The sequence below is a fragment of the Planococcus citri genome, chromosome 4, assembly GCF_950023065.1.
Source record: "Planococcus citri chromosome 4, ihPlaCitr1.1, whole genome shotgun sequence".
NCBI lineage: Eukaryota > Metazoa > Arthropoda > Insecta > Hemiptera > Pseudococcidae > Planococcus > Planococcus citri.
In genome coordinates this window covers 56194252-56216405 of record NC_088680.1, presented here as the reverse complement: position 1 = coordinate 56216405, position 22154 = coordinate 56194252, and the positions used below count along the sequence as shown (strand labels likewise).

Genomic DNA, 22154 nt, shown 5'->3' with positions numbered 1-22154 from the left:
TCATGGCCCTAGAAGGAGCCACATTATTCAACTTACTTGACTGTAATTCTGGTTTTCATCAAATCCCAATTTCAGCAGCTTCAAGATATTTAACTGCCATAATAATAGAAAATCAGTTATTTCAATATACAAGATTACCTCAGGGGCTGATGAACAGCCCTGCAGCCTTTAGTAAAACCATAAATGCCGAATTTGCGGATCTACTCTATGAGGCCATGGTGGCTTACATGGATGATATTTGTGCTTATGGAAAAGATTTTGAGCAGGCTTTACTCAATTTGGAAAAAACCCTACAAAGGCTAGACAAATTGAACTTAAAGCTCAAAACCTCAAAATGTAAATTTTTCTATGACGAAATTGAACTTTTAGGCCATAAAGTGAATGGAAAGAAAATTGAACCAATTGATAAAAATATAAAAGCCATAGTAAATTTCAGACAACCAAGGACTATCAAGGAGGTCCAATCATTCATTGGAATGGTAGGGCACTACAGAAAGTTCATAAAAAATTTTGCCAAAGAATCAGCTTATTTGACTGATCTGACTAAAGGAGATGTCAAAAATAATACAAAAGTGAAATGGGAAGAAATACATGAAAAAGCCTTTCAAAGGTTGAAAACATTGATGACCAGTGAACCAGTTTTAGGAATTTATAAAGAAAATAGGCAAACTATAGTTGAAACAGATGCATCTAGTATAGCTATTGGAGGTGTTTTATCTCAAGTAAATGAAAAAACAGGTAAAACCCATCCAGTAGCCTACTTTAGTAAAAAACTGCAACCATCACAGCAGAAATATTGTGCCTATGACCTAGAAATGACAGCTCTAGTGGAGACTATTACCCATTTTCGTGAGTATTTATTTGGAATTCCCTTCACAGTTTATACTGACCATGCAGCTCTGGTCAGCTGTAGAGGGATGAAAGATCCAAATGCCAGAATGGGGAGAATGATAGATAAACTCTCCCCCTACGAATTCGAAATTAGGCACAAACCAGGGAAACAAAATGTGGTCCCTGATGTGCTCAGTAGAACAGAAGTGGCAAATGAAATAAAAATTGGAACCAATTTCAAGGAAGAACAACAGAAAGATGAATATTGTAACAATTTAATAAAAGCAAAAAAAGGTCAGCTTGATAAAAAACATCCAAATTATAAACAGTATAAAAGGGCAAGTAGGAGGTATGATTTGAATGAAAATGAATTATTGGTCATAAATCAAAGAACTCCAATGGGAATTAGAAGGCCAGTAGTAGTACCTCGCCTACTTATAAACGAGATACTACATGCATACCATGACTGTGCTATAAGTGGAGGACACTTTGGAGCAAATAAAACTTTGAATAAAATTCAAATGAAATATTATTGGACTGGAATGACCCAGGATGTGAAAAATTACGTGAGGAGTTGTCATTCCTGCCAGATTCGAAAAAAAGAAGCTGGAAAAATTCCAGGACTTTTGAAACCTATTGAAATAAACACCTGTGAAATTTTGGGACATTTAGAAATTGATTTTGTGGGCCCTTTGCCCAAAAGCTCGAGACATAGCTACATACTAGTTGGCACATGTAGAGCTACAAAATTTGCATTTGCCAAACCAGTAGCCACAGCCTCCTCTGATGCAGTCATAAAATTTCTTTATGAATTAATGACGATTTATGGATGCCCAAAGAAAATTTCTTGTGATAATGGAACACATTTTAAAAATTCCGAATTTCAAGAAACCTGTAAGCGACTCGGAATTACACTGACCTTTAGCTCAACATTTTCCCCACAGACTCAAGGAGGGACTGAAAAATTCAATGGTGTGCTAAGTAAAAGTTTGGCACATTATTGTAACCAAAATAGGACAAATTGGAGTGAATTTGTGAAATTTGTAGTTTTTGCATACAATACCACTCCACTGGTTAGATTTAAAGGACTCAGTCCATACTTTATTATGTATGGGCAAAATCCAAATCAACCAATAGAAAACAGACTGTCCCTAGACACTAGGACAAAAAGGGACAGGATGGAAGAAATAGAAGAAATCCAAAAAATCAGAAAAATGGTACCTGGAATAATTTTTGAAAATCAGAAAAAAGAGAAAATTGAATATGACAAAAAACACAAAGAAGTGAACCATTCACCTGGAGATATGGTACTTCTAGAAATTCCATTTAAGCACAAGGGAAAATTTGCTGCAAAGTACAATGGACCCTATAAAGTGCTTAGGAAGATGAATGACTTGAATTATGAAATAGAAAGAGAAGACAAGCCTGAAATTGTTCATATTAGGCGTCTTAAAAAGTACATAATTCGAGATTGAAAAAATCAAAAAATTTGCTGAAAAAATTTAGGATTAAGGGATAAATTTATAAAATTATTTATAGGAAAAGTTAGATTTATGAATATATTTAAGCCATCTATGACTCGCGATTGTAGATTTAACCATAAAAAGTAAATTTATGAAAATATAAAGTAAGCTAAAATTATTGAGTATTGAATAGAAAATGTGCACAAATCAGCAAATTTTATGGGCCCAGCATACAAAGAAGGCGAGGAACATGTACTATGTATGTGTAACAATTTGCCAAAATAGAAATAAAAATAAATATTCCAGAAAACCACTGAAAAATGTACTCAATTTTGACAAAAATACCCCTAATTAGACATAGTTTAGCTGTAAAGATCAATAAAGTAGGGAGCCTGCAAGAACATCTGAGGGCTTGCAGGGTTGGAGAGAAAATTCTGGGGAAGGATAAGGAAATAGTAGTACCTTATCCATCGTGTCCTCAGAACCTCTCCTGATTGTAATTCGGCCTGGTATGTATAAGTAACCCAAACTAGACCTCTTGGGGCTTCAAGTGCCCAAAATGTAAATAATGTTCATTATAAGATTGTAAATATGTATCAATAAAAACATACCTACTCTAATAAAAAAAAAAAAAAAAAAAAAAAAAAAAATAGGTACCTATCTACCTACCAACCTACCTAGTTAAAAACAAGAAATAATCTAAGCATAGCAATAGAAAATATATCGCAAATACATCGCGATCACAATGTTCATATTCAAAACTGCCAATTCAGCAGAATTCATTTTATGGAAAAATTAGTACTTTATATAAATTATTCCTATAATTGAAGGAATAGGCTATTTTTATGAAATAGATGTATATGGAATAGCAATATCACAGGAAAAAAGAAAAACAAACTCAGAATCAGTAATAACCAGCCATAGAAGCCATTTCAATCCATTCCCAGGGTCAATGATTGAAAATGGACACAGTTACATAAACATAACAGAAATCAGAGAAATTCCAAAACATTTCGAATGGAAACACCAGATACCATATGAAGAAACCAAAACCAAGGGGAAAGAATTGGAAGAAAAACTTTCAAAATTGGAAATCACAAAACCACAGCATCATTTTTGAGAAGGACTACCCAGAAGAGTATAACTGCAGCCATCCAATGGATTGTATAAACTATTTATTAGATAAATTTAGACTTACTAGAGGAGAGAAGAAAAAGTCAGAAAGAAATTAAAATTGAGTTGAAAAAGAAAAAGAAAGTATAGAGTAAAAATGAGGACATTTTTTTCCGAGAGGAGGAAAATTTGCAGTATGCAAATATGAACGAATAGGTAGAGAGAAGGCCAACGAACCAAAACAAGGCATACGTAAAACGATGCCTAGCTAGGTTCGTGACTAGAGGCGAGAAAATAAAATAATAACAATAAAACAACGACTGTCAGTTTTAAGCCTAAATTACCCATATAAATATAAGCTATTTTCTAGCTTAAGATATCATTTTATATCATTTTGTATACCAAGTTGAGTCGTGATTAAACTATTCAAACTGTACACTTGTGTTTCAAATATTTGGTAGAAGAACTCACTCAACCTACACCTAATCTCATACAACACCATCCCATCCCAAAAAATGTAAAAAGCAAAAAATCTGTCTTCATGCTATATGAATGCAACTCTTTTGGACACGTTTTCATATCAGTGTAATTTAAACAAATTATCAACAAAAAAAAAAAAAAACAAACACGGACTTTTCGGAGGCCTCTCCTTCCCAGGGACAAGGTTAAATCTCATATTCTACAGTTCCTCTGTATTGTTGAACAAAACATTGAACGAACAATGATGTACTAAGGAAGGTTGATAGGGTTGTGATGCAAAACTAGGAATTTAAAAAGTCCGAAAATCAGCTGTGAAATATTTTACTTACATTTTGTGGTCAAAAATGAGTGAAAAATCTTCAAAAAGCAAATTAAAAATAATCAACTACAATCCACCATTCATTCATTCATTCATTCATTCATTCATTCGAAAAAAAAAATGCTGCAAAATAATACTAGTACAAAATTATGTCACCTAAAGGAGCTTATTTCGGATATTTCCTGATTCGTACAGAATGATCAAAATCTCTAAAATTTTACAACTTGATGCTCAAAAATTGTTCTCCTGATGATGTTCTACAAGAACATAAGGACAAAACATTCCATTGAATGGCTTACTTCGAAATAATTTTCGAAAAACGTCAAAAAGTGCCCGAAATTAGGGCAGTTGACAGTTTACTTCGTATATTCCGAATCCTAACACTTGTTCATCCAAAACCCCAACTCGTGAGATAATCAATCGTCTATAAAAAGCAGCTTATGTGATTGATTTTTCAAAACAGTGATTACCGCGAGTACTTGTACATCTGATGCTACCCCACATGAACTTCGCCAAATAAACGTCTTCGTGGCACGCATCATATATAGCAAATAAAGCACCAAGTAAATTTTCACCACATATCAACGTTTTAGTTTGATTTATTGGGAAATACCAACGCCATGGAAGCAAATCCGATGATTTTTTCGCGTGTTTTTCTTTAATACGATGCATAGGCATGAGCGTGGATACTCGTATTTGTTTATTTACCGCCGCATATATTTATCGTTTAAAAGCTATTTGCCAGTTGTATTGATTCGATTAATTTATTCGTTTTTTTTGTTTGGATTTGTATTGCTTTTTTTCTCTCTTTTTACTTATTTGGAAAATTATCGATTTGTTGGGGTGACTCGATGGCAATGAAAAGAATTCAGCGTAGGTGAATTTATTAATGAAAATCCAATCGCGAAAAATCATCTCTGGTATATGATTGATTTCGTGCAACGTTATTTCAAATTTTAATGAATAGGTTTCTCTATACCTATTGAAAGTTTTGTAATTGTGGGCGAATTTCGGGGATATTTTTTCAAGTCAATTGTGAATCGTTTTATAATGGATTTTTTGAAGGGATGATTGGAATTTACGTGAAAAAAAAATTAATGAAAATCACTTTATGAGAGATGCTGAAACTAAATTTATGTAAATTGGTCAAAATTGCTCTTGAAAGCTTCATACATAAGTCTTGTAAATAAATAAGAACATAATTTGAAACAAAAACTCACCTCTTCATAGATGAAATTATCGATCTCCTCCAAAGGTTTGCCATACAAATTCGAAGGAAACGGTTCATACTTGTCGGGAAGTACGGATTCATCTTCAATGCTAGATTTGCGTTTTCTGGCGAATCCGCATTCGCGAGCAATCTTCACCGTTTTGTTATCAAACTTTTCGGCCGATTCCTTTGTGAACGGTTTGAAATCCGGCTTCGGCTCGTTTTTCCGACTAATAATCGAGCTTCCGGCCGATGACGGCTTTTGCGCTTCATTTTTCGATTTAGCCGACGATTTTTTCAACGTAGTCGGCAACCGAATACGAAACATATTTAACTACCCGAATAGTACCGTTTCATCATGAAAAACGTTCATAGCTACGCGCTCGGACAGCAAGAAAAATTACCATATTCGCGCGTAATTTATTTGACATTTTTCCCCTTCGTTTGTGGATGCGAATTTTCTTCACTGACGCGCTATAACGAACGCAACCCTCTCGATGAAAAAACAAAATCGACCACAATGAATACACCTGTAAAAAAAAAACACAACACGACCTAGAATTAATTTCGCACTTATAATATTATAGAAGCCATTAATTCTGAATCATTTTAATCGAGTTACAAAATACCATCGCATCGGCCGCGCCGGCCGAATCAATTAAACCATTACGACAATCTTCTTAACGGATTACGTACCCTAATTTCAATTTCTGAATACATAGCCTTATATAGCATAGACCAGCAACTCTACCTGCTGGTATTAATTTACCGGTCAACTTGGACCGTCGGCGTCGCCGCCTAAGTGCACAAGCCTGTACAGCAAACGTCGAATCCTTTGACCAAACACACTAAACCGTTATATTGTTCTTTCGTACAATTAAACTTACATTAAAAATAAGTACTACAATCGAGCTTTTAAAATTTCAAAAGCATTCGCGTTTAAACGGCTAAATTTTCATTCCATTTGGGCTTGGGCAGCATTTTACTCGACGTACAAGGTCTTTGTTTCGTGTTTTTCAGACAATAATTCAGACTATCCTCTTTGATAAAATCTTCTTTCGAAAAACGTAACAGCTTGAATTGTGACCATAAATAAAGCACAATGAAATCAAGATAAATTGCTCGCTTGATAAAACTATACAGTTAATCAACAGGTAAACGCGTAACTCTTCATTTAAACGATGAGTAAAACATGACTTTTTTTACGTAGGTACCTAGCTAACTATGTATGCATCTATATCATGCACTCGTATTTTTTTCTGATAAAATTCTTTCTTTGTTTTCCAATATAATTTATTGGAGATTTTAGTTCCCTATTTGATTTTTCGTTGGGAATCCCTATCTATCACAAGGTGTACAACAAATGGGACAACATATGGAAGCAGGACAAAAGAAGGGCATCTGGTACAGTACATACCTGGGTAGTTCTACCAATTTTGCACTTTTTGCGTCCAGGTAAAATTTCACTTACAGTATGCACATGAAAAGTAATGGTGAGTGGTTTTGTCAATAAAAGTTGTCCCCATCTAACAGTTTCAGGCACTACAATGAATTCAACCCCCTTCCCCCGGGCCACAGACTCCCTTACATGATCAAAAGTTCCATCGTCATGGCTGTCTCACATCTCGTTTTTAAATAGTTACATAGCTGGTTAGCAAAGAGTGGTGATGTTCTGCAATTTTGACATTCGTTTTTTTATTCCTGAAAACTACACGCAAATTACAGTATGAACACAATTCACTTCAGTGACACCTATATGCTGTGGAGTGACCTCAAACCTCTGTCTTCGAGTTTTTGTTTCCTCGGCGTGGTTAATTTTCAATGCATTCCCAACGGCTCACTATTTACAAATTCTGGTATTTGAAAATGGAAAAACTGTTTAGACAGTTCACCAAATCTTGTCCACTAATAAAATACTGATTCCGAATACCGCTATGCAGTATATAAACGTGATTCCATGAAAATATGGTTATTTATCTTTTTCCGCTTCTTTCGTCATGGTTTCTCAGCTCCGCCACACACAAACAGAGAAAAACTGAGAAATGTTGAAAAATTATTATGTGGTGAGTACTGATACTACTTACACTAAAAAACACGAATTTAAACTATTTTACATTTATATTATCCCTACTTAATGAAGTTTTATCCACCGTCATGAGGAATGACGTTTTTTCCTTCGCCATGGAATTTATACTTTTTTGACCAAGCTGGAGAAATTTTCACCTAGAAATCTTAGAAATTTGTGGTATATTCTCAATTTAAAAATTATTTGAATTACTGAAACACTTCTTAATTTTGTAGGTGTTCAGTTCTCTCAAAAAAGGCCAGTTTTGATTTGAAATTTGCAGAAAAGTCCCACATTTTTAAATGGCTCTCCCCCCTCCCCTGAGAGATATGAATTGGGCACAACACTATCAATGAAGTCTCGAGTGTATATATTAACCATTCCAACCAAAAAAAAAACTCTCAAAAGAATTTTTTTTGGCGAGGAAACGTACTGCAAAATTGTGTAAAATTGATGGAACTACCCACCTTGGATATTTTTTTCAAAATATTTAAATTTTTATGGAGAGGAGGGTTCAAATTTGTGTAAGCTCTAATTTTATGGGGCCAAAATAATAGGTTCCATTTTCAAAGACAGAACTAGAAAAAATGAAATACTCACAAAATCAGAATTTTTTCAAAGAAGAGAATAATTGGACAATTACAAGATGTTTTGGTAAGTAATTTTGGTAAAAATTAGGACTATTTGACAATTTTGGCAAAAGGATCCTATTTTTGTGGATGAAATAACAAGTAGATACTTACAATTCATGGAAATTTTGGCTGAACATTGGACTTGTTTTTGGGAATTTTAGCAAAAAAACAAGGATACTTGCATTTTTTGGAAATTTTGCCAAATCATTGATTTTTTCGTACTTTTATATTGTCAAGAATTTTTTTTGGTAATTTTGAAAAAAAGAACACTGTTATATAAGTATCTAGACCTTTAGGTAATTTTTGGTACAAAAAAAACAGGACAAGGACTATACTTTGCAAATTTTTTGGATGTAAAGTTATGAGGATTTTTCAGACCTTCAAAGGCAAAAATCAACAATTTTTAAATGTTTTGGCAAAGAAGCAGAAATTTTTGCAATTTTGGTAAAAATTAGGACTTTTTGACAACTTATTGGCAAGAAATGAGACTTTTTGACACTTGAAATTAATTTTAGTAAAAATAGGATATTTTGACAGATTTATCAAAAAATTGAACCATGAAAAAACACTTGAGAAAAAATTAGGACTTTTTGACAATTTTGGAAAAAAATGAGATTGTTTGATAAAGAAGCAGGTCCTTTTTGACAATTTTGGCAAAACAAATTTTTAGATCACTATGGCAGAAATTAACACTTTTTTAAATGTTTTGACAAAAAGCAGAAATTTCTGCAATTTTGATATTTTAGAACTTTTTGACCACTTTGGCAAGAAATAACACTTTTTGATACTTGAAATTAATTTTAGTGAAAATAGAATATTTGGACTTCAGCAAAAAATGAACCCCGAAACAAAACTTGAGAGAAAAATAGGACTTTTCGACAATTTTGGAAAAAAATGAGATTGTTTGATAATTTAAGAAGCAGGTGCTTTTTGATAATTTCTGCAAAACAAATTTTCAGATTGTTAGGGCAAAAATCAATACTTTTTAAATGTTTTGGCAAAAAAACATAAATTTGTTACTTACTTGGTATAAATTAGGTATGACTTTTTGACACTTATCCACATGTAATTTTTGCAAAAATGTGGCTTCTACCAATTTTGACAAGTTTAGCTAAAAATATCAGTTTAATAAAATTTTAGAAAAAAATTAGGACTTTGAGACTGTTTTGGTAAAAAAAAGAGATTTTTGGACCATTTTGGAAAAATTGGGATTTTCTTATAATTTTGACAAGAAGTTGCTTTCGATAATTTTGGCAAAAAAATAGGGATTTATTATGCCAGGGCTACTGGCAAAAATCAACACAAATGTTTTGATAAAAAATCAGGAATTTCTTAGCAATTTTGGTGAAACTGAGAGAGTGATATATGCCTTAATCGTCTTAGCGATTCCTAATGTAATCCCTCTTTAAGGATGTACGTATAGTTATGTACATCGTAAACATGGCATGATTTATGTATACTGGAAGGTATGAGAACGTGGGAACTATTTCACCCTCCTTAAAAGCAGCGAATTAAGTAGGTACCATCATGGTGCTTGCTGAGATCTTACCTTTACTTAGCATCGATATCTCGAGCTTGTTGGTACTAATGTCACCAAGAAGTGTATTTTCTCAAATGTATAGGCAGAAGAGGTCTATCCTCTTCCCCTCTTTCCTAGTTTTTGCCCACAACAATGTGGATAATTTGTGATAAAATAACCTTTTTGATCTTTATATAGGGACCACGTTTCTAACTTGGAACATACCTACGTTTAAATCAGATACGTTGGCTAGTAACATCGAATGCAAACTCATCGCATGTGAACGTTGCCGTAGAGCTTGCAGCAATACAACTTGACTCGGGTGCATTACCATACCTAATGTAATCTCCGTGAAAGTTTAATCAATCACGGTACAATTATGTTATACTCCGATCCTCCCGGCCATCGGTTCATATTGAACAAAACAATCCAATTCTGTCTCCGCTCTTAGAATGAGTAGAGCACTGGAGAGACAGAAAATAAGAACAGTGTGGGTAAGTGATGAAATGGCACAAATGGCACATACCTTGAGTCGAAAGACTCAAAGTAACTTGACTGCAATTACATTGTAGTTAATTGGTGAATACCTATCTTCGTCATGTGCACACAATAAGCTCATGTCGTCGATAGATAGGTATTAATTCAGGAAAACTATAAAAATCATTTTAATTAATGCTTGATTCTCTATCTTCGATTAATCTCATAATTTGCTTTGTGATGCTTTTCCATATCAACGCGAGTGCTCTAGTTGGGAGCTGTCTCCCACTTAACTATAAAAAATATCTGCAAGTATTTTATATGGATTTCTCTCAATTGTATTTTCTACGACAAATAAATAATATTGACATGTATGAAGATATTTATTTATTTGCGTTTAAACCACGATTAGTAATTTTGATGTGTATAGGGTGATATGGTTTTATTGTAAAAGCTCTCCGACTCAACCATCTATCTGGCAGGTAAATCTCACTCTCTAGGGAATGAAAATTATCTTCACCACCTCAGGCAAAAATTATAATATGTAATCCCTTCTATACCTAATAATTCCTACTCTCACTCTATCAAAACTTGAGATTTTTGGGCAATTTTTGCAAAAAAAAGGAGACTTTTTGACCATTTTGGCAAAAGTGGAACTTTCTTACAATTTTGACAGCAAACAAGTCCTTTTTGAAAATCATCTAATATAGGTGAAAATAGGCCCTTCTGACAATATATTTTACAGCAGAAAATGTCACTTTAACAAAATTTTAGAAGAAAGGAATTTTTGATAATTATATGTAGTTGAAAATTAAATTTTCTGTCAATTCTGGCAAAAGTGGGACATTATTGAATTTTGACAAAAACGAGGTCCTTTTTTTGACAATTTTGACAAAAACACAAATTTTTAGACCACTCTATGGCAAAAATTAGCACTTTTTTAAATATTTTGTCAAAAGATCAAAAATTTTGAGTCTTTGGGTAAATTTTTGCAAAAAATGAGACTTTTTGGTGCACTTGGAAACAATGACACTCTCTGATAATTTTGACAAATGCGCAGGAACAGTTTTGGCAATTTTCACAAAAATAGAACTCTTCGATAGTTTTGTTTAAAAGTGATACTTTTGGACTATTTTGACAAAATTGGGATTTTCCTGACAAATTTGACAAGAAATGAGATATTTTTGATAGTATGACAAAAAACAGAACTTTTTTGGCAATTTGGACAAAGAACAAGATTTTGTGTCATTGGGTAAAAAAACAGGATCTTTCGACATTTATAGTAATTTTGACAGCAACAGAAATGAACTTTCTAGTAGGTACGTTAATTTGAACCCATTTGATCACCATTGATACCCTTAAATATTTCAAAATTCTAAGAAAAATACAAAAAAGTCACACCCCGTATAAAAACATCTTCTAAAACTTGTTCTAGTCTCAATATTTTTAACCAATTTGTTTTTAAAAGTTGTGGCCTTGAAGGCTTGAACTTGAAAGATCCCTGATACCTTAATGTTCAGGATCGAGGATCAGGATTAGAGTTTTGAGGTTCAGGTTCAGTCAAAAGAATCGGAATCTTTTGAAGCTAGAAATCAGGATCGAGTTCAGAACACCACTTCTGAGAAAAAGTTGAAAATTACTGGCAGAAATTTCAATTTTACCCCAATTTTGTCACAAGGGTTTCGAAACACAAGGTTCATCTTCAAATAGTGAATTTCAAAATTCCAACACGAGGCTGATCCGACTTGCTCAACTTACTATAGTCTGTTGAGTTTTTTCTTGGGTGGGGGAGGGAGGGGTGTTTTCAATTGCGAGATTATTACACCTCTGTAGAGAGAGTTTTTATAGATTCGATTCTTATCAGATTAAAACCATCTAGACTTCAAATGCTTCCATGGAGAGTTGGTATGTACATTTGAATGATTTATTTTTTTTTGCTTAAAAAATAAGTTCGTTCATTGTTGTCAAATACCTGCATGTCGACTGTGTAATGAAATCAGCGTTAATTTCGCTTATTCATCTTCGAAAAGATTATTAATTTGCTAATGAACAGATCAATACAGCACACGTATGCACTACATGTATAATAAAAATCGTCGGACGATAATTTTCCAAATATTGTCTCGTTTCGAACTAATGATAAAAAAATAATTCGCCCCTCAGGAGGAATACACGTCGAGAGGAAAATTCAATAAATGCCCTTTAACGATCACAGTCATTTTAAATGAGGAAAAATATTTCAACAAATGATGCCGTTCGCTCGTAAAACTACCAACGTTTGAAATACATAAACGAACCGCACATAAAAAAATATTTTCGCTATGAAATGCGGCTCCGGTTCGCAATTAGCGAACTTCATCATATAATTTTTCTAACTGAAGAGTTCCATTCTGCGACAAGTGCGAAATTAAAACGGTTCGCAGATGTCAGTCGTAGTATGAAACGGAATGGAAAAAAAATACAACGGCGATGACACGGGGGTGGTTATTTTATTTTTTTCAAAAGCGTGTTTTAATTTCCACAAAATTTCTTATATTTTTTTTATTATCAGCGATATTTTTCGTTGGAAATTTCAGCCTTGCTTCGAGCGATACTTTTAAAAGTTAACGAAAAACAATATAGAGAGAAGTTTACGTTTATGGCCGAGTATGCGAGAGGTTTTATTTAAGCGGCGGAGATGATTCTCTCTTTTGTGGTACATGTTGAACAATAGTTGTTGATTTTTGTTTGAAGAATTTTTTTTCCTCCTCTGTACCATATCGCTTCGAGTGTTTCTGGCTGATGACAAGAGTTGTATTTTAACTCGATAATTTCCACCGTATACGTATATAAATTTCATTTCCGTAATGTAGATTTTTTTTCATTGGGAAAAATTGCGGTAAATTATTTGTCTTCGAACTTGCTAGTATTCGAATAACTTGTGTCGAGGTGCTGAACTGTGTAGTATCCCGAAAAACAAGAACATAAACCGTAAGGCACAAGTTTTCTCCCTGACGTCATTTCGAAGCCCACGCAAAAATTCGTATCTTTTCAAAAACAACTTTTAGCACATAAGTTATGTATGTAGAGTCGAAATTCCAAAAATTTCGCTTTTTAAAATATTACATTCGCATGGTTTCGTTATATGTATGAAGTTTGAGCGAATAATCGACCTGAGTCTTGAACAATATAAAGTCATTTGAGTGTTTATTGCACTTTATTCACTAGGGTAGAAAATATTATTAAATCTATCTGCACCTATATTTTTTTTCAGCAGGAAAGAGTAGAATATTTTGGTGAAAATTTGACCACATCCTTCATACCTATTCGTGAAAAGAATTTTCCTGCCAATCAGTAAAAAAATATGATTTTTTTTTTTAAAACGCAGGAATGATATTTCATCGAAAATAATTTTTTTTTATTTCAACAAAAAACTACTTTTTTGGAAATTTTCAATTCTGAGATGAGAATTTTTTTCGATAAACTTCAGGAATTTTCATTTTGAAAAATTCTCTCATCAAGTATTTGATTTGTTAGATAATCTACAATTTTTTTCGAAAATTGTCCAGCCAGTATCTAATATTTTCAACACAAAAATAAATTTTCCAAACTTTGCCAAAGTGATATATTTTTTCCCTCCTCGTACCTATTATAAAAATTTCAAAAACGTCATCGAAACCATTCATTTCGATTTTCGATTTATTTCGTCGAGTTTTTTTTTCACCTATACACTCGGTAAACGAACAAATGTAAAGTATGTATCATGATAAAAAGCAATTGTCTGCGAAACGGATTATTTATTGGCTCATAAATTCGGCTGCAACTTGATTTTTTTACGATATTTCGCAAAAAAAAAATAATAAAATAATCTAACGATGACGTAAGAGATAACCCAATTGTTAAAAAATTCAATTTTTAACGAAATAATCTCAGTATTGATGAAAAAAATCACGGTTAGTGACGCTGAAACTCTGAAATGCATATTTAAAAAAGCACAATTTTTTCCTAATGTCTCATTTGTTCGAAAATTTTTCAAAAGGTACCTACTCGTTCGAAAACTTCCATAATGTTGACATGTTACATTTACTATAGAGGTGTGTTGGCAATTTTTTTTTTGTTTTTCTGTCCGACCTTCGCGCATTGAACGCCTACTTTCAATTTAGTTCTTTTTTTTCAAGTTCACCCACACAAACGGTTAATAATGAGTGTACAGTTATTATTTGAGTTGTGTAAGGAAAAATTTCATATCCCAAGTGCGATGAAAATTCATACAAAAGAGTTGCAAAGTAGTAATTAATACCGAACGATAAAAATGCTAATCTGATCTTTGAAAGAAACCCAACTGAAATCTAAAAGCTTAATTCTGATTCAAAATATACAACATTAAAAACAATAGCAAATAGTTGGCATTAACACTTTCAGCAAAGCGACAACTTTCTCGCTATTGTGAGCTTAATTTTTGTTCTGGGGGTTTAAATACGTATACGGTTGAATTTCTCATATAACTTATAGTACCTATTGTTGAAAAATGTATTCTATCCCACGTGTATTTTTAGTTTAAATTTTCATGGTAATTTTTACTATAAGCAGCTTCTTAATTTGCGCGGATCCTGCAGTTGATCCGCGTGGAGTAGAGATTTTTGTCGATTCCGCCAAAAAATAAGACTTTTGGAAATCGCATCCTTTGATTTGACAATTTTTTAAAAATAAAGTTCATTCAACTGGACAATGGAATTTCATGTTCAGAATGCACTCGAATTTTAGATTGGAAACTCTCATTGCGAAGTCGATCAATGATTCAGTCACATGATCGTTAATTTGTATTCGAATTTCTATGTATATGGTGTACTTTTGCTCACTAAAAATTTTTACAACAGATACTCAATGGCTATCATCACTAGACTAATATAATTATAGGTATACCAGTATGCCTACGTGATGATTTTCAACGAATATACGAGTAACCTGCGAATTATCCGCGTTTATTTTGTTGTCATTCATGTTAATGAAATTGCCTAACTAGTTCGCCGTAAAAACGCCATAACGTGTAGAATTGCATAACTAGCCTGCCGTAGATACGTGATTAAATCTTTCCATGCCAATGTCACGTTTCAGCATCGTGATTACACCTCGTAGGGTCAAATGGTAGAATGGGAGAGGGGATTGAAAGTGAAATTGGGTTATGATTTCGTGATATATATTTTCTTTGAAGTCGAGATTGTAAATTTTGTGCCAAAAAAATCGCAACGGTCAAATAAATGGGGAGCGGTAGGGGAGAGAGGCTTTGAAGATGGAATTTGCTTATGGTGACGTGATATTTACATCCATATTAATTAGAGGTTGAAGATTACAAATTTTGTACTCAAGAGCCTGTAGGATCAAATGGAGGGCAGGGGAAGTAGCACCAGGAGCCTTCAAGTTGAAAAATGTGCATTAAAAATTCTCAATTTTTTAGATAGGTAGAATTTTTTTTAACGAACCTAAATTCAAGGAAATATTCATTAATTACCTAGGTATGTGTACAAAGTCCCTCTTCAATATTGAAAAAAATGAAAAAAATGTGAAATGTCTAACCCAAGAGTTGGAACATTTTAAGTGAATAAGGTACCTAGCTCTTTTTTCAAGAAAAAGAATCATATTTCGCCTTTCAGTTCCCAAATTTTGTTGGGTTCCCCAAAAAGTTGAAAAAACACAAAGATCAAGAAAGATAAAACTTTTAAAAAAAGTGTTGATTGTACCTTGTTTAATTGCTGAAATTGAATTAAAAATTATCTAAGAGTATAATAAAATTTAAATTAAAAAAAAAAAACCTAAAAAATCTTGTAAACCTAATTTTTTATTACTACCTACTAGAGCTGAAAACGGTTACGCTACCCACTAACTGGTATCTGGTTAAAATACCTGCTAAACCCGCTAGTAGTTGTATCAGGTTGATTCCGTTATAGATAGTAGCATATAGCGAGCACAACCCGAATGTTTTCGCACTTGGTCTGCGCACGCACCCCACAATTTGATAATGCGTAAGTGGGAGAAGTTACGCTTCGACACCTGTCATTCGTATGTGTGATTGATGTTTGACATGATTGATGACAATGATGATGTCATGCCGGTACACCGGCTATGCATTCAATGTGCTACTAGTTATAATGTGAACTGGTGCGACATTTTTTCAACTCGCTACCCGCTACTAGCGAGAATTTATAATACGGGTACAGTAGTTACCTGCTATCAGCGAGTACCGTTTTCAGCTCTACTACCTACCTACTTATAATGCTTCATAACTGTACCAAAATTACACTGAACTAATTCTTTTTTCAAAAAAACCTCCCCTGGTTCCCATATTTTGGAGAAGTGTCTTTCATAGGGTGATTTTTTTCTTGAAAAAAAAAAGTCGATCAAAAGAAATATAATAACGCACAAATTCAACCGCAAGAAGAAATATGTTTTTCAAACAAAGTTAGCTGGTTATGCTAAGGGCTGGTACACTACTTTTCCATCATATGATTTATCATGGAAAGAATGGAAACGCAAATTGATAGACATGTTCCCAGACACCAAAGATTTTGCCACCCAGCTGAAAAATATCTATGTTGAATCTTAAAAAAATTGGATAATGAAACCTGGGATCAATATTATTTTAGTAAGTTACAGTTAATTTGCAAGTGCAGAATTGTAGGCGAGGATGCGGTATCCTGCCTAGCTAATCCATGGCATTTATGATAAAATTGTAGCTAGTGGCGCTAAAGCTGCAGGTCATTCTCCTCAAGGTTTTTATGCGAATTTCTTGAATACTTAATTTGAATAGTTCGTTTACTGATAGAAATGGTCGGAGTGACCGACATGATCTGTGTGGTGATAATCTGCATGGTAATGATTTGCATAGTAATGGTCTGTGTGGTGAACAAGATCTGACTGATCAACATGATAGAGACCTGTATGGCAATCATGATCTGAGTGATGGTTCAAATGATAAGCAAGGGAAGAAGCTTCAATTTGACTGCTATAATTACAGGCATCCTGGATATGTCTCCAAGGACTGCAAAGAGCCTAAAATGGTTGTAAAAGTTGTTTCCATTATGGTCACATTGAGTCAAACTGCCATAATCCGTTGAAGAAGCCCAGTTCACAAAAGTGAAAGTTGAATGTTACTTCTTGTTCTCGAGTGGAATCTTGATATGAGTGTGGCCAACATGAACCTTTCATTCTCCTCATCTGGACAGTTATTCCAATTGAAAATCAAGCGAATGTTTGATGCAAACCTTCCAAATAGAGCTTGTAAAGAATACCTCTGAGCATTGCGCGAACTCGTGTCTTAGCTTACCCCACTTACCACACACATGATCATAATCATCAACCTTTTATTTATCTAGATGGCTATTCATAATATGCAAAATTATTCCGCTGGTTATGTCGTAACTCTGTGGATTTCAAACTGTGAACAAACGCATCTGTGCATGTCTCACAAATTGATGCATGTATAAACTGTGAATACCACCTCCCCACCACTCCACCAGTATCACTACTAATCCATCCACTAACAACAAAATACACACACATATTTCCTGACGCATGAGCATATTGGGTTTGTTCACAGTTCAAAATCCACAGAGTTGGCGACATAACTAGTGGGATAATTTTGCATATGAGTAGCCGTCTAGATAAATAAAAGATTGATGATCATAATCACATGGCTTCCACACGCAATTATGATCATACATGTGATAAGTGGGGTAAGGTAAGAGACGAGTTTGCGCAATGCGCAGAGGCAATTTTTACAAGCTTGATTTGGGAGGTTTGCATCAAAATGTACCATTGGAATAGCGGTCCAGATGAGGAGAATAAACCCTATTGACAAAATTATGCTTAAAAGCATGCGTAACAATGCATGATTTTGGACTGGTGTAAAAGCGTGCATTATCACGTTACAAATGTGCATTTTCGCATGCTAAACAGAAGCAATCTAGCAACCAAGTATTTTCTAAAACCCACCAATGAGTAAAAATTTTTCCAAGTCCAAAAATTGATAACATTTATGCAAAAATAACCACTAATCTAATAAGCTGCGAGGTGGCTGAGTGAGTCAAGCAGCTGCACAACGCAGTAACTGTGGATCAATCCCCAATTCCCCACACACGGTGGAAATTTTTCCAATTTTTTTTTAAATTTTTTTGAAAAAATTATCTATTGGAATGTCTTAAAATTCACAATTAATCGGTAGATAGTATTGCTTGCAAGTTATGAGCAATTTTTCTGCTAAAATTTCCGCACTTTTTGTAAGTACATACATACTTTTAGTTCATTTTCAAGCATGCTATTCACTGGCTGAATGGCATGCAATTTTTTGAAAAAGTCCAAATTCACGCATGCGTGTGATATGCAAAAAAGCATGCATTTCAGCATGTTGTACGCACAATTTTTGTCAATAGGGTCTTGTCTTGCTTTTTGCTAATGGTCTCACTATCCTGCTTTTTTCATTTTTTTTTTTTTTTACCAATACCTACTTCCAAAAAAAGGCTTATTTTTATTTTAAATTTGCTATTTGTCACATTTCCAGTAAGTCCAATTTTTGCCAAAAATGTCAAAAAGCCTCACATTTGCCAAAATTATCAAAAAGTCCCAATTTTTACCAAAATTCCTGTTTTCCCCAAAGTATTCAAAAAGTATTGATTTTCATGTTCATCTGAACCCAATCTTGACCCCTGATCTCTAAAGATCGTGATTGTTTTGACTGAACTCGAACCTCAAAAACTCTGTTTCTAATCACCGATCTCAGGGGATCTTCCAGCTCCAGGTTCAGGGCCACAACTATATACCGGAAACATGTTTTAAAATATTGATCCTTTAAAAAAAACAATTGACAAGGTGTAAATGAATACTAGACATATTTTGTACTCAATTCTACTTCTACATTGTTTCACAGCTTCGTACGAGGGCTGATCAAAATGTTATTGGACAATCCCATATTTTGGGTTTAAAATAATGGTAGCGAGTTCGTAAACATACCGTTGGAAAAAGCAAACCTTCCTCTACAAAACAAGCGTACAACGGATTTTCTATGTGAAGGGGTTCCCAAACTGTAGCGGTTTAAAGGGAGGTGCCTCAGGTGTGTTCTGCGAATTTTTGATTTAGTGAAAAAAACGTACAAAAAGCGGTCAAAAATTGTATTTAACAAGTCTACGGCGAACATTGGAGTCAAAATTAATATCCTCCTTAAAACATTCCCCCTTTTGAGCAATACTTCGAACTCGCACATTGCTCTAAACGACAACATTGCAACAATCACAAAATTTGCAGACTGGTCTTGAGGATGTGTTCGTTTGAAGCGGATTAGCTCGCGTGTCCTTCAACGCACACAATTTTTTTTTATCTCGTTGGAAAGAGGAAGGTTTGCTCTTTCCAGCGACATATTAACGAACTCGCCAGGATTATTTCAGCCTGTGTTTTCCGGACTTCAAGATGTGACAGGCCAACCACCATTTTCATTGTTTTCGACAATTTCAAAACCATTAAAAAAAAATTTTTAACCGAAAATGCATTGTCACACGTTTAATAGAGTTCCCATACACTGCATTCATAACATTAAAATATTTGAAAAACGATTTATTCAACCGCAGTTGAACTTCGAACTCGCGCGTTACTTTAACAACAAACCCAAAATTCGCAGACTGGTCTCGAGGTAGGTTCGTTTAAAGCGGATTAGCTCGCGTGTCCTTCAACGCACATAATTTTTTTATATCTCGTTGGAAAGAGGAAGGTTTGCTCTTTCCAACGGTATGTTCACGAACTCGCTACCATTATTTTATACCCAAAATATGTGGATTGTCCAATAACATTTTGATCAGCCCTCGTAAAACCTAATCAGAAAATATAAACTCATGCACACACATTAAACTAATTATCGAACATACACACCAAACGTAATCAAATAAAATCTCGGCGTTTCTCATCACCCAAATGAAACTTCTAAATTCTAATCTAAAATACCTACACGACAATTCCTTTAGTCAAATGACTACGAAAAATATTCCCCTTCGTTGAATATTTTATGACGATTTCTTCACATCTCACGGCTCGCTAAATCACCTCAACGGTATCATAAATTATAAAACACTCCATACAACTGAAAAGTTATCATTTAACTGCACATAAATTTCACTTTACAACTAACGCCGGTGCCTGAAATTTAAAAATACGAACGTTTCATTTCTCGACGACAGACATGAAAAATATATTTCCAACCGAAAATTACGAAATGAAATTGATAATGTACAAAAATGCGTTCTTAATTTCTCTCATTTAAACTTTCATCTCTCCTGCAATCTCCACAGTCAAGTTTGCATGATGTGGTAAAAGGGTATTATACGTTACTAATGAGATAGGAGAGATTTTTCCTGTATCGTTTCCAAGTTCTTATCAAATTATATATTATACCCTACTTCCGTAATAAATTCTAACCTTTGAAAAATAATTCGATTCGATCGATAAAAAATGATGAAATACGTAACATTTTACCAATTACAGGGCTACCTTTAGAGTGAAAATTCCGACCATATTTCTAATTCAAAATGCAATCTCATTCGGTTATTTTCATTCGTCGTAATTCCTTGTGCCAAAATTAACGCGTTGGCTACGAAGTACGAAGCAACGCAAAAATATACGACGTAAGATGGATCATGGTGATTTTAATTTTTTATGCAATTTTCCCAGCAGTCTGGAAAATACTGGCAGCAGTAAAATAAATTTATTAACTAAACGTGACGTGGAGAAATTTAATTTCTCGTATAGCCATCTTATATCTCGAGTATCTTTCACTTTTTCTTTAATTTTTCTCCAGCGTTGAAAATACGTACTACACGTTTATTTCCGATTAGCTTTTTTTTTCTTCTTTTCTACTTCGAAAAAGTTTATTAACGTTTAAAGTACACTTTGAAATGGCAAAATGAACACAGCTCTTATCAAATAACAGAATCATGGACGCGTTAAAAATCTCAAAGGCTGAAACTACCCGTTGTAAAATCCAAATTATTCTCCGCGTGCTGAACAAATTTACAAGTTCAATTGAAAAAATCACTCTGGCTTGAAATTCCGTTGCCTTTAAATCAGCTCGAGAATATGGAAAGTTTAGTCGTGACAGAAAGAAGGAAATTTTTACCAGTAGTTACGGATGTTTCACGCATCGTATTCCCCTACACTTTTGGAAAAAGAAAAAAAAAGTAAATAAAAAAAAAGTTTTCGAACATGAAATGTTTTCGCAAACCGACCATAACTTGCCAACCGAGTGTAAGTTTCTTAGAAAAAACGTTAATTTTACAGTTACTCACCCATATACCTACCTATGTATATCGTGAAAGAAAGGGTGTAAAAAGTAGAAAAATCATATTATACACGTTTGAATGAACAAATTTTAGGAAACACTGCTAATTAAAAGGTTAAGGCCGATCGTGATTATATTTATATTATTATTAAAAGTCCACTATAGCAGGCCTTTAAACTAGCGCGGTGTAATCTTTCAGTACATCAAATTAACGATAATGACCGCGCAAAAAGGTACCCCTAAAATTTATTTTCACTATGTAATTATATGTAGGTAGGTAGTTTTTCGTAGAAAATTTAATTTTCTTATTGATATATATCGCACATTTTAGTGAATTCATGTTTCGAATCATGATTCATCGATGTACCTACTCGTAGCTTTGGCAAGAAAAATATATAGGTATGAGGATCACTTCGTTCATTCATTGGCACGTCTAAAGGAACGTGAATTCACGTACATACCTAGATAAAATTTAGAGTCTCGACATTTGCAGGAATACGAGTATTTTTCATAAAAAGTACCTACCTCGAACCAACACTTTCACCCTTTCGTAACAAATTTAATCTTTATCACCAAAACATAAAATATTTTTTACTTCGTGATCGACGTGTAACATAAAAATAGATAATTCTGACGTAAATGGCGAAATTGCTTTTGCCTTTATTTATGTAGACCAATGCTATACGTAATACGTATAACCCTAGTAACGAAATATCACACTTTGTCCACGCAGCGATGGCGCATGCTGACGA

The 22154-nt window shown here is 33.8% G+C and overlaps 1 protein-coding gene across 2 annotated transcripts in view; it reads right to left on the bottom strand.

Annotated features, from left to right (window-relative positions):
* NaCP60E (Na channel protein 60E) overlaps window positions 1-22154 on the bottom strand; it is a 272797-nt gene that overhangs the window by 241429 nt on the left and 9214 nt on the right. For both annotated transcript variants that reach the window (XM_065360600.1, XM_065360601.1), the window contains exon 2: window positions 5427-5946. In XM_065360600.1, the coding sequence (XP_065216672.1) occupies window positions 5427-5744 (318 nt within the window). In that variant the 5' untranslated portion in view covers window positions 5745-5946. The remainder of the gene's footprint in view (window positions 1-5426; window positions 5947-22154) is intronic.